Genomic DNA, 12,572 nt, shown 5'->3' with positions numbered 1-12,572 from the left:
CAGCCATTGTCACCAGGCGTGGGCCTCCTTCTTCCTCATCATCCCCCCCTTCCAAACACATCAACGCCTCATTCGCGCCTGTCACCGCCTCCTATGCTCCAACCCTGCCTTGGCCGCGTCCGTGACCGAGCATCGCCACGCCCTCGATCCTCTGGGCCGTAGCGCCGACAGCACCTTCCTCCTGCCCGGGGACGCAGGGGAGGAGGAGGTCGAGAAGCTGAGCATGGGGACCGTCGCGGCGGGGCACAATGACCGCGCACTCCGGGAGGTGCTGGGCTTCGGCTTGAATCATTTGGTGGAGTCCGCCCGCTTCCTTCACACCACCGAGGGATCGCCGGCCGCCCTGGCTCTGCGGGAGTGTCTGCAGGCGTGGAAGTGCCACATGGGCCGGTGGCTGTGAGGAAATGGAGACCTGACGAGCAAGGCGAGGGGAAAAGGAGAAAGGGGTGCGCGTGGATCTGTGACGTGGCGCCGGATGCAGTGGCGAGCGAGGCTAGATCAGTGGGTACGGACGGATATCTCAGGTGCGTGCATGCGCACGTGGGGACTCGACCGTGAGCAGGAATGCCTCCTTGCCCTGTCACTGAAGCTTGGGCGCATGAGCACCGATCTGAAACCAAGCCCTGGTCGGACCAGCACGGGCGGGAAAGGTCGGCCAGGGACGCAAGTCAGAGGGTTTGACGTGTGCGCTTGGCAGCCCTGTCGCTTGAGACATGGCCACTTTCGGTCCTGTATTGTCGTACTTATTAAGCTACCATGTGAATATCTGATGACCCAGCCCGGAGCACTTCCATACCAACAAGCCAGAAGAATGTGGAGATGTCGACGAGGGGCTTGTCTGTTTTATTACTCAAAAGTATACACGTCCTCCCCACTGTGTTGGGACTGCATATCGATCCGTCTGAAGGCTTTTCAAAGACCAGACGGAGAATTTAACAAGACAGACGTATTATAAGCGTTCATCGACGAAAAGGAGGGGTAAATCTGTGGAGCCCGAACAAGTCGCATCACAAGAGGTTGTCAGAAGAATATCTTTGCCTATCACCACCGAGGGCGTGAGCGAATTCCGAGATGAAGGTCGAGCCTGGGAATGTGGCAACAAATGTGGATCTTTGCCTATCACCACCGAGGGCGTGAGCGAATTCCGAGATGAAGGTCGAGCCTGGGAATGTGGCAACAAATGTGGAGCCCGTGCGACTGGAATTTCCAACACGTGCGACTCACAGGACTTCTCCGCGTGCAGCACTTTGTATCAAAGACACATGCCGAAGACCGCTCAAGATGATGCAAGAAGGAAAGAAGAAACGAGAAGACAAGGGGCATGTACTGCAGAAGGAGAAGGTAAAGGACGCAAAGGAACTGTCTGAGCGATGAAAAACAAAGTACCGTAGCATTAAAAAGAAACACTTGTCTGAGGGCATGTTTGTTTGAAGGGCATTTTTGTTTGATATTCATGTTTCATCGCTGAAAACACTGGAGTATGTAACGTTACTTGATCGGACGCCTCGAGTGCAACTCCCTAAACGGCAGATTCTTTGGTGCTCTTCACACCTTTGCGTGCCCTGCTCTTTTCAACCACGTCCCCCGCACTGAGCGCCTATGCACGACTATTTAAAAACACTGACCGGTCCCTCTGCGACCTATGCTCTCGTCGCTCCGCCCTGCGATGTCCACTACGAGTGCCCATATCCCATGTCCTCCCTATACCGCGTCTTCTCCGCGCTGCTCAACTCATCCCTCTGCCAATTTCCCGTCGATTGCCTCTGTCGGTAGGCCCGTTTCTTGGCTTGGACCCCTCCTTGCTGGTAGGACTTGAAGATTTCCTCCAAATCGCACGTGCGCACCTCTGGGAAGATGCTGTCAGGGTCCACCTTGTGTTTCTTATTGAATTGGGCCTCCAACGCCTCCCGCAACGCTGGTCCCTTCGCCCAATCTGGGACTCTCTTGGCCGCCGCCTTTCCTTTACCCCCACCCCCACCATCGCTGTCGTAGTCGTCGTCACTCGACTCCTCCCTGTCCGATATCTCGTATGACTCCCCCACGCCCAATTTACCAGCCAGGCTTCCAAAAGTTGCATTTGCATGTGGCTGAGAGGCTGAAGTGCTCATGCCTGGTTTCGAAGCGTTCTCTCCCTTGCTGCCCCCTCCCGCTGCCGCAGCCGAAGCACCAGGGACGGAGGCATTGCTGGCTTGTTTATTCGAAATATCCTTCAACGCGCTCCCAGCATTGCAGCTGCCGCCGCTGGCCTGCTTGGGTGCAGGCATGGGCGACTTGAGGCGGTCGATGGGTGCACCAGGACGGCTGTTGCTGAGATTGGGCACTGTGTTGGGCGGGCGAGGCACCGAGGAAAGAGGAGCTGTGGCACTGGGAAGTCCATCCCGCGCAGGAGCCCCTCCTAACCCCTCGATCCGCGGCTTTTTGTGCTCTTCGTTCCCCGCCTGAGGCCCGGCCTTGCCTATTCCCGAAATGGCGGAGGCAGCAGATACGGCAGCAGCGTTTGCGGTAGGCATTCCCCCTCCCCCTGCTCCCAACTTTTCCTCACGCTCCTTGCGTTTTGCCGCAAGCTCCGCCCGTTTTTTGTGCGCCTCTTGTTCCAGACGCGTCGCGTCGGCTTTTTTCTGCTGAATGGCTCTCTCCATCAGCAATTTCCGTTGCCGACGTTCTTCCTCTTTGACCATGTCGGCCTTGCGCGCCGCCTCTGCGCGCTTGAGGGCTTTGACCTCCACAACGCGCATGCCTCCACTGGCGGGGGCGGTGGAAGAGGCGGATGACGATCCTCCCTCCGCCGGCCCCTTCTTGAGGAGGGAGGTGAAAGAGTGGAGTCCTCCCACCAGATTGGAGGGGGCAGGCTTACTTCCCTTGCCGGACGCCGGGGCACCAGGGGCGGCATTAATCTGCGGGGAAGCGTGGCTGTTGGATGGTGGGCGCGCATTTTTGACCACGGGCATGGTTTTGGCGGCGATGGTGTCACTTTGGTGCGACGCCTCTGCTCCTGCCCTCTCGGTGTTCCTCTGATCCATGCCCGACACGGGCGTCTCCTCCGCGGCATCCTTACGAAGGTGGCTTGCATGGCCCGTGCTCGACTCGAGATGGGCCGCGCTAACGCTGCCCGTGGGGCTGTCGTCGGCCGGGTCAGGAGGATTCGAGCCGCTTGGGGGGGGCGGAGCGGCAGTGGCAGGGAGCGGGGTCGTGGATGCGGCCTTGAGTGGCGGCACCGACGTGTCTGCGTCGCTGACAAGAGAGGCTGCCTCCACAGGCGCGGGCTTGGGAGCCGCGGCCGGTGCCTTGCTGCTGTTGCTGCTATTGGCGTTGCTGTGGCTGGAGGCGTTTCCGCTAGCGAAAGAGGCAGTCGTGAGCTTCAATCGCTCCAGAAAGGAGAGCGGCTGAGTGAGGGTGGCGGCGTTAGCTTGGGCCGTCGAAGAGGCCGCGGCATTGGCACTGCGGGAACTCGCGCTGGCTCCGCCCCCTTTATTGGCTCGGGACTTCTCTTCCAGCTGGCCCCTCCGCAAGGCCGAAATTTTTGCGGCGATGTCCTTCGCCGACGAGGGCGCTTTGGCGAGGGCGTGGCCCGAACCAGATCCCGCCCCGCTTGTGCTGCTGCCGGCGCTGCTTTGCAGGAGGGAATTGACGGAAGAAGCGGTGGAAGAGGAAGAAGGCACCGGCGTGGGAAGCGATCGGGAGACAGAGTCAAGCTTCTCCTTGCCGGCGGACGTCACGACCGGGGCCGGGGTCGGGGCGAGAATTTCCCTGGCACTCGAAACTTGTTCCGCCACGGCCTCCACCACGGCTGTTTCCGCTCGAGAGTCTCCGGTATGACGGGAGGCGCCCCCGTTGTTGGTACAGGCAGGGTCGTTCGCAAGTACAGCCCCCTCCTGAGGCGAAACCGCTACTGGAGCCTGGCTTCCCGGCGTGACATCTTCCCCAATGGAGAAGCTCTCGGCGGATGCTCCCTCATCTACTGCGGGAAGCTCCTGCTCATGTGCTCCAGCGTCATGGGTCTGCGTCTCCACCCCCATGGCGCTGGCAGCGCTCTTCATACCCCGACTGCTGCGACGGCAATTGCTGTCACTGGAGGAGGGCCGTGACTGGAGTTTTTTGGCAGCCCCGCCGGAGGTTTTGGCCTTGCTGGAACGCGACGACATTCTTCGTGTCGACGGTACGGGAGGAGCAGCTTCCTCAGAGGGAGCGATGGCGGAGGAGTAAGAGGAAGCAGAAGAGGTGGAGGCCGAATGTTTCGCTACCTTGGCTGCTCGCTGCACCTGCTCGGCTCCCTCCTGCACCTCGTCGTCGTTTTCCTCCTCGTCTCCTTCAAGAATCTCGGGCAGCTCTGGCTCTTTCTCTCCCTCCAAGTCTTCCATTTCCAGGGCCGCTTCCAGTTTCTCCACCAGTTGCGCTTTCAGGCCCGACGAAGGTAAACCCCGCGCCCGTAGCTCTCGTCGCAAATCTACGACTCGCAATTTACTGGGTACTAGGGTTTGGGCAAGCTTTGACTTGTCGCCACTTTCGATCTGATCCGCGCAGCTATCGCTCCCTTCCTCGTGCTCAATACCGTCCTCGTGGTCGTCTTTCATCGCAGCGGCGTGTCTTCGCTTACCCCGACGGGATGCGCAACCAACTTGACTTCCTTCGTCAGCCACAACGGTGGAGGCCATCGAGAAATTATCGTCCTCCTCGTCCGTGGATGCATCGAGCAAGCCTTTCGAGGTGCGGGGCCGACTGGCATACTCCTTCTTTCTTTGTGATTGTCGCACGTGCTGCTCTGCACCGCTAGCCTCCGATATTTGATCGCTGGTATTCATTTTTCCTTCCACAGCCGCCTCATCCATCTCACCCGCAAGCACCCGCGTCCGGAGATGATTCAAAGCATTTGCAAGCCAGCCTAGATGCTCCTTGTGTTCGGCCTCCAGCTGCTCCTTGGCCGCACGGCTAGTATCAAAAAGCATATCAACGACACGTTGTATGGTTGGACCCCCCTTAGAAGCAGTACGCTGGATATTATTACCACTACTTTGGTCATTTTTGACACCGCTATTGCTGCTACGGCTGCTCCGCGTCGTCATGGTAACAGGCTGGTCGCTCGAGGCTCTTGCCCTGCTTAAAAGGATCCAGGAGAGGTACATGAGTAAGTAATACTTTCAAATATGAGATCCGATTTAGATACCGAATTATCCTTCAAAAGTGTAAATGCACAGTTATGTAAATACAGCGCTTGTCGCAAGTGTGTGGTGGCTTCACTGGCAATTGGCGTGGCTCGATGTGGGCCGGCCTCATTCACCTTAACTTTCACTGCGCCTCGTCGGCAATCCACCCACGAGTAGAGCCTTTTTGTCACACAATAGTTACATTTTCAATCTATTTGTCTTCAAATGGTATGATCAAGCTTGGAAAATTATGCCTGCTGAAAGAAAGGGAATGATCAAACAATGTTGCACATGGTGTTATGAACCTTTTCCCTCCCATCCGTCTTGATCCGCCTCGTCTCTCTCTAACTCTCCGTCAGGGTCATCATTTCGTCGGGTTAAAAGTCCGACCAAAGCTTAAATACCCCTCGCTTGCCCGTCCTGGCCTCTCAAAAAAATGATTCATCTGTAACCCCAGTAATGCGTGTAAACCATAATCACGAAACCGAGGTTTAAGCACCCTTCGCGCTTCGCCGGGGAGCATTATTTAAACGTCATAACGGTTCTTCAAAATCTTCGGATGTAAGCATGCGTGCACGCGGGCAGCTTGGAGCCTTCTGTGAAACTTTTGCATCTGACTGCCTTGCGGAGGAGGCCCAGAAAACATATGCCTTTTCTACATCTGGTGTTCTTTAACATCCATTCATCCTGCATTAAGAGTTGCATCTGTGTCTCTGCGGATAAACATGTATCAATGTTTAGACAACTTTCCCAGCCTATTTATCCCAAATGCATTTTTTTGGTGACTTTTTCTTGTGCATGGGACAAAAATGCGTCTTTGTTTCCAGAGTAGTATGTTATGGATGGCGCAATGCTTTTTACCGTGTAACCATGTGCGAGCGGTGTAGGGAAAGCAGCAAAGGCTTGACCTGTCTCGCTTAAAAAGAGAGCAGTTCCTTAAGCTACAAGCAGTCCCTTCGTTGGAATCTATAATAAAAAGAATGCGACTCGTGGTGTTGTGAAAATCATTTCAGATTCTAGCAATTGCCCCAAGTTGCATCGTTGTAGCGACGAGCTCACGAGAGGGGCCATCATTCAAGCGTTATCTTGACTTCTTCCTATCTTTTACTAAAAACCTTATCGCTTTCCTCTTCACACCACGTACCTCATGACTTATTCTTATCAAATTTTATACGCCTGGACCCACCCGAACTTCGACCAAAGAGATCTTTGCCAACCTTGAAGGCGCTTGATATTTTAAGACTAAATCCACAGTTTTGACATAATTTCCTCTACTTTTTAATACTTTGAAAGCCCCTCTACTTTTTAATACTTTGAAAGCCTTTGCCTCTGTGCCTATCGACTCTCAAAGACTGCTCGGGGAAAGAAGAAAAGATGAAGACAGAGAACCCGAAGGCCAATGACTGTGACTACTTTAGCATTTTGACACCGGAAAAATCCTAGAAATATTTATCTCTTCCCTTTTTTCGATTATTTATGTGTGAATAAATAAACAATAGGCCATAGCAACCTCCTTTCTTCTCTCTTTAGGTCTTTCCGCTACACCGTGATTCTCCGCCTTGCAAAAGCAGAATGTACCGATGCCCTCTTTCCTGACCAGTGCTTTCCCTTCTTTCTTTGGCTGCCTTCTGGGACCCGTTGTACACAGAAATGACACGATACTGGCTTCCCGCAGGAACTACGTTTCCAAACTAAACATCCTCGTACGGTCAAGTATGTGCCCTGCTGCGTGCCATTTTCTCCTTCGTGCACGCACACGTCCTTCGTATCAGCGCCTCTTCTCCCGCCTTCACCTCCCTCCTCTGCTCCACTTCCTCCGCCTCCTCCCCGGCGTCGCCATCAACGTTGGCAGAAGGAGAAGCAGGAGCCACTTAACGTCTCATCCTTCCCAGGAGATCGACTTCAATCGGTTGAAGAGAGGGCAAGCGCCCTGATCGACCGCATCTTCGGTCAAGGGAATAGGGAGGGGGGCATCTTGGGAGAGTCTCGTCAACAAGACCAGGGGGAACTGGAGGAAGGTGAGCTGCAGCAGCAGCCTCACGTGCTGCGGCGCCGTAAGGAAAGGACGGCAATTGAGTCGGACTCTCTCGAGTGTTTGCTGCACAGAGGATGAGGCATTGACGACGGAGGGGTCTCACAAGCTATTGGACCGACAGCATAACAAATACTGAGGAGTAGGAAAGAGGGATATGAGATACGGAGGAAAGGGATGTAGACATCGAGCAAGCCGGCGATTTTTGGTATTCTTCCGGTTGTTACCTGAGGCTTGAGACAGTGCGCTGAGACCGATGGCGCGGACCGCCTTTTTCCTGCAATTGTCTTCTTGTTATCTCTTCTTCCTTTCTTCTCCGCACCTCCTTATATCTTCTGTTTATCCTCCCATTATTTACTTTCTTTCTTTCTGTCCTCTTTTTCCTCTCCCACTCTCCCTCGTTCTTCCATCTCTTTTTTCTCTCTCCTCCTTTGTTTTTCCTTGCTTTACCTACCTACACATCTTTCCCTCTCTATTTTTTGTCTCTCTTCCTGTCTTTTTTATTGAAGCTTTCCGTTTCCTCACTCTCAAAGCTCAGTCTTAAAGCCTTAGGTTATAGCCAGAAAAATACGAAAAATTGTAGTCGTCTTCAATGTCTACATGCCTTCATTCCGTATCCGGGTTCCTCTTCGAAAGTCCTCAGTACCTGTGATGGTGTCTATTACATAGCCTGTGGGATTCTCCGTCCTCAATGCCTATTCTTCTATCCTCTACATGTCATTCTTATTTGTGGCAACTGCTCTTAACCATGATGACGACATGAAGGGGAGGAAGAGGAGAAGGAGAGGAAAGCAGTAAGGGCGGAGTGGAAGACATTGACTAGAAGAATGCGTGTCGATTTGATAAAAGCAAAACGGGAAAATGGAAGCGCATGTTGGGAGTACGGAAGGAAAAGGAATGGGCACATCGTTTGCTTCCTTTTGGGGGGTTGTACATTGAATATCAGTTCCACAGTGTATATTGATTAGTGTACAAAGGTAGGCAGTTGACAAAACAAAGTATCAAACTTTTGCAACAATATACGTCAAACCTTTTACTGAAGACGACTTGTCTCAAATTGAACTCATTTCTCGTTCGTGTAATGTCCAATTTCTGATTGCAACATGACTGTAATGAGCGCGTATCAGGAGAGTCGGTACAAGTGTCAAACCTCAACCATTACATGCTCATTGCATCTAGTCGCCGAGGACATACCTGGGAGACAGGCCATGAATTAGCCCATTGTTGTCCTCTTTAGCCCTTTCTACTCACATCAAATCATGCTCTTCCATTTTTTACGTTCATTCGCATCTTCGTCGCAAGCACTGTCAGTGCCTTGTCAATATCGCTATCAACGTACATGTCGTTTGGTCCAGGATCCATCGCTTGCGCCCCAGACGCAATTTGTACCATGTCCACACCTTTGCTGGGTCAACTACAATCTTCTCACAAGAGAGTCAAAGTCTACATGGAGCAACAGGTTCTCATAGGCTTATTCTCACGCTCAATTTGTTCAATTTTGGAATGAATCGCAACTACAGATACATCACACCTTTCTCAAGTACGTCTTGCATATAGCTACATGGGTCGAAAACTTTTCTTTCTTCACATTAGATACTCTCCCATACCAGCAAAAAGATCGAATTTGATGTATTTTTCGCCAGTGCTAACGGCGAAAGACCAGGAAACCCGGTTTTTGCTGTGTAGGACAAAACAGGAGGTTGACGAACGCCGTTCGTGACGATCGCGGAATCCGATGTGGAGGAGGTCGAGGAGACCCTCTACTTGGAACATTGGGCCCTGCAATGCATGGGCACGGGACGCGAGAACATCTTCTCTATGCTCTCAGATGCTGAGCAACTTCTCTCGGGCGAATTTGGAAATGGCATATGAATAAGCTGAGAAATGTGAAATCAGAGAAATCCCATCAAGCCTCAAGTTTCCTTCTTCCTCGAGCTAATTGAGGCATCGGACAAGAGTCATGCACATTCGTAACAACCCAAAGCGGCAGAGTCATGGTCTAATGCGCGTTTATTAAGAAGTTGTTCAACTTAGGAACCCTTGGCTTTGACTTTTCTTCCATTTTTTCGGTCACTGCGCTTCATCATATCTCCATAGGGTTGCTACCTGCTCTCGCGGTCTAGTGCTTATCCTGGTGAAGATGAGTGGGGGAGATGGTACAAGCTCTGGGAAATCTACTGGAAATACATTGTGCAGCGCTCAGAAGGATACCCTAGACACTGATTCTGTAAACTTGCCTTGCATCAGGCGTCTCGACGCCGATGTCGTGAACCGGATTGCCGCCGGCGAGGTGGTGGCCAAGCCAGCCAATGCCGTAAAGGTGAGGAAGGGAGAGACGATAATTTGAAAGAGGCACATAGCAAAATGTATGGAGTGAATCAATTACTTGACCAAGGGGTATGAAAAAGATGACAAGGACGTCGTTGAATCGGAGGCTGTGACGAAAAATGGTGACATTGCAGTATGCTAAGTGAAGTCGCATTTTTCCGTAATTTTGAACGAAAATTACCATACTACCAGGAGCTCGTGGAGAATAGCTTGGACGCGGGGGCAAAGTCGATCGTGGTGACGGTGAAAGACGGAGGCATGCGGCTGCTTCAGATTCAGGACGACGGTCACGGGATCCGGGTAGGTTGAGGGCCATGTCAAGCCTCCTGGTCGTGTATGGGCGGTTGCGGGCCGCTTTTCAATCCCTCTGTGCCCATAAAAATACTCTTGGCATGGATAGGAAGGTTGAATGTCCTGGATTTGATATAATGCAAACGTTAAAGCTGTGAGGCTTGTTTACATACGGACTTGCTGTCTCTGGGTTTAGGCTTTCGCATTTTCCCCTCTACTCTCATTGTCTCAAAGGACGTTCCATTCCCACTGTCGTCATTTCATGATCCACCCAAAGCCTCATCTCGGTATTTTTCACCCCTTCATGCTTCCCCCTGCCTGTCAGGTGACCGACTTCCCCCTCCTCTGCGAGAGGTTCACCACAAGCAAGCTCCGGCATTTCGAAGACCTGCGTTCGATTGCCTCCTTCGGATTTCGCGGCGAGGCCCTGGCCAGCATCACCCACGTGGCCCGTGTCTCCATCACCAGCAAAACCCGCGACAGTCCCTGCGCCTACAAAGCCCGCTTCCAGGACGGAAAATTAGTTCCCGGGGTGGGAGTCGGGGGCAACGCCAAGCCGCAGCCCTGTGCGGGCACGAATGGGACGACGATCACGGTAGGCAGGGAGGGAGAGAAGGAGTGAAGGAGGGAGGGAGGATATTGGACACCTGTGCTGAGTTAAAAGAGGGCACACATTCTCTTCTAAGCTCTAGGTATGCAGTCGGCGGATGCAATCGACACTCTGGAGCAAGTCTCTATAATATCCCTTTCCATCTTCCCCCCTTTTCGATTCTTTTCTTCTCTCCTTTCTTTCTCTTCTCTAGGCGGAGGACCTCTTTTACAATATGCAGACCCGCCGACAGGCTCTGAAGAACCCGAACGACCTCTATCGTGCCGTCCTGGACGTGGTCACGCGCTACGCCGTTCACTTTGGGAAAGACGGCATCTCTTTCACTTGCAGAAAGGTACTTCCCCCTTTCATTTTCTCCCCTCTATGCCCCCTTGATCATTCCATCAATAGCTTTGGCTTCCTCTCGTCGTTGTCGGAATTGCACTACCCTTCCTCTAACTCACAAACAGACGCACAGAATGGTCACTCACGACCCTGTCCTTCCCTCTTTCCGCCCGCTCTCTCTCTCCCCCTCTTGCAGCAAGGCCAAGCCCGGCCAGACCTTTATACGCCACAGAGAGGCGCCTCCGTGCTCGGTGCCATCAAGGTGGCCTTCGGTCAGGTGTTGGGGCGTGAGTTGCTGGAACTCAATGTCTCGTCGGAGGAAAGGAGGGAAGGCGGGAGAGAGGGGGCAAGCGGTGCGCCCACGTCGCCCAGCAAAGATGAAGAGAGGGCGGTGGAAAGCGGGAGAGAGCGCATGGAAGAAGGGAGGGGGAACGCAGGAGTGCGATCGGCTCAAGGGGAGGAGGGCTTATCCTTCAAGGCTCACGGCTACGTCTCCAACGCGAATTTCAACATGAAGAAAGGCGTCTTTATGCTCTTCATTAACAACCGGATGGTGAGTTCCTTGTCCTCTCGCGGCCCTCGTCTTGCCTTTCCTCCCGTTCCTTGCCCGTGACCTTCTATTGGAACGCAAAGAGGAACCCTGCCGCCGTCATCCTCATCTCTTCCTTTCTCCACCCCCCTACATTTCTTTATTTTATCGCCAGGTGGAGTCCACAGCCATCAAGCGAATAATGGAGAGCGTCTACGCCCCGATCCTACCCACCCACACCCACCCCTTCCTCTACCTCGCCCTCGACCTCCCTCCAGCTCATGTCGACGTGAACGTCCACCCGACGAAACGAGAGGTAGGAGGGAAAGACGGACGGAGGAAAGGAGACGGGTAGCGAGCAAGGGGAGAGAAGGGCAACTGCGATGTTGTTATGACTGTGCCTTTTATCGACCTTGGCTTCATGCGGGCCAAGCAAGTATTGGGCTACGCGGAGAGAGTTGCTCGTCTTGCCTTCGTGGCTGCCCGTTCATCTTTTGTAGACTGCCTTTGCACTCCCTCACTTATCGTCCCTTTCGTTCTGATGCCGTCAGGTTCATTTCTTGCACGAGGACGAGCTGCTTTCGAAGCTCGCGGCGGGCCTCGAGGCATTGCTGAGAGGCGCGAATACTTCGAGAACCTTCTACGGGAAAAGCCTTGCCCATGGTAGGTGCGAAAAGGCGGGAAGGGGAGACGGAGGACATGAGAGAGGGAGGAGCAGAAAGGGATCAGGGATTGGGCCCTTGACCTATAAAAGCCGCCTGATCACCTCAGAATTCGAAATACGAATATGCCTTCCCCCCATCCTCCGCTGCCGCTGCGCAGGGCTCGCCCCGCCGACGGACTTGACTCAGGTGATTGGAGCACCAGGTCCTCCCACCCTAGAACAAGGAGATGACCGCTCGACAATGATTGAGGACAAGGACATCGAGGGAAGAGACGGAGAAGGAGCAGTACAAGCCAAGAGGAAGGAGAGGCAGGCGCTTTTGCCGTATAAGATGATACGCACGGACGCTAGCATGCGTAACCTCCGCTCTTTCCTCTACACTCCCGAGGCCGACGACTACCATTCGCAGCAGCAATCTCAGCCGTCTCCCCAGGATGAAAATCCAGACAGCCAGGACGCTGCACAGCTTTCATCTCCCCTGGCTGCAGAGGTAGACTCCAGGAATCACGACAAGCAGGAGGGAGACAGCGGCACGGAAAAGAAGGAGGAGGTGCCCGACGTTCGGGACGATGGAGCCGTCCCTTTGGTGGTCGCGTCGTCGTCCACTGCGACAGTGGGGGAAAGGGAAGGTTACATGCTCATTGCATCTAGTC

General features: G+C 53.6%; 2 protein-coding genes across 2 annotated transcripts; both read left to right on the top strand.

Annotated features, from left to right (window-relative positions):
- Positions 1–9,293: 9,293 nt before the first annotated feature.
- MUTL (DNA mismatch repair protein MutL) lies at positions 9,294–9,810 on the top strand (the record flags this gene model as incomplete). The annotated part of the gene is made up of 2 exons (XM_005854618.1): positions 9,294–9,493; positions 9,694–9,810. Exons 1-2 carry the CDS (start codon positions 9,314–9,316, stop codon positions 9,808–9,810), a joined length of 297 nt encoding a protein of 98 aa, XP_005854680.1. The 5' UTR covers positions 9,294–9,313.
- Positions 9,811–10,096: 286 nt separating this feature from the next.
- Positions 10,097–12,532, top strand: MLH1 (DNA mismatch repair protein MLH1; the record flags this gene model as incomplete). Its single annotated transcript, XM_005854617.1, has 6 exons — positions 10,097–10,387; positions 10,596–10,736; positions 10,923–11,279; positions 11,431–11,571; positions 11,807–11,918; positions 12,078–12,532. Coding segments are annotated over 6 exons (1,497 nt in total), but the record flags the coding sequence as incomplete, so codon positions are not given.
- Between the last annotated feature and the right edge of the window lie 40 nt (positions 12,533–12,572).

Source organism: Nannochloropsis gaditana (genome assembly GCF_000240725.1).
Source record: "Nannochloropsis gaditana CCMP526 unplaced genomic scaffold scaffold443, whole genome shotgun sequence".
Lineage (NCBI taxonomy): Eukaryota > Eustigmatophyceae > Eustigmatales > Monodopsidaceae > Microchloropsis > Microchloropsis gaditana.
This window is presented reverse-complemented; position numbering and strand designations above follow the sequence as displayed.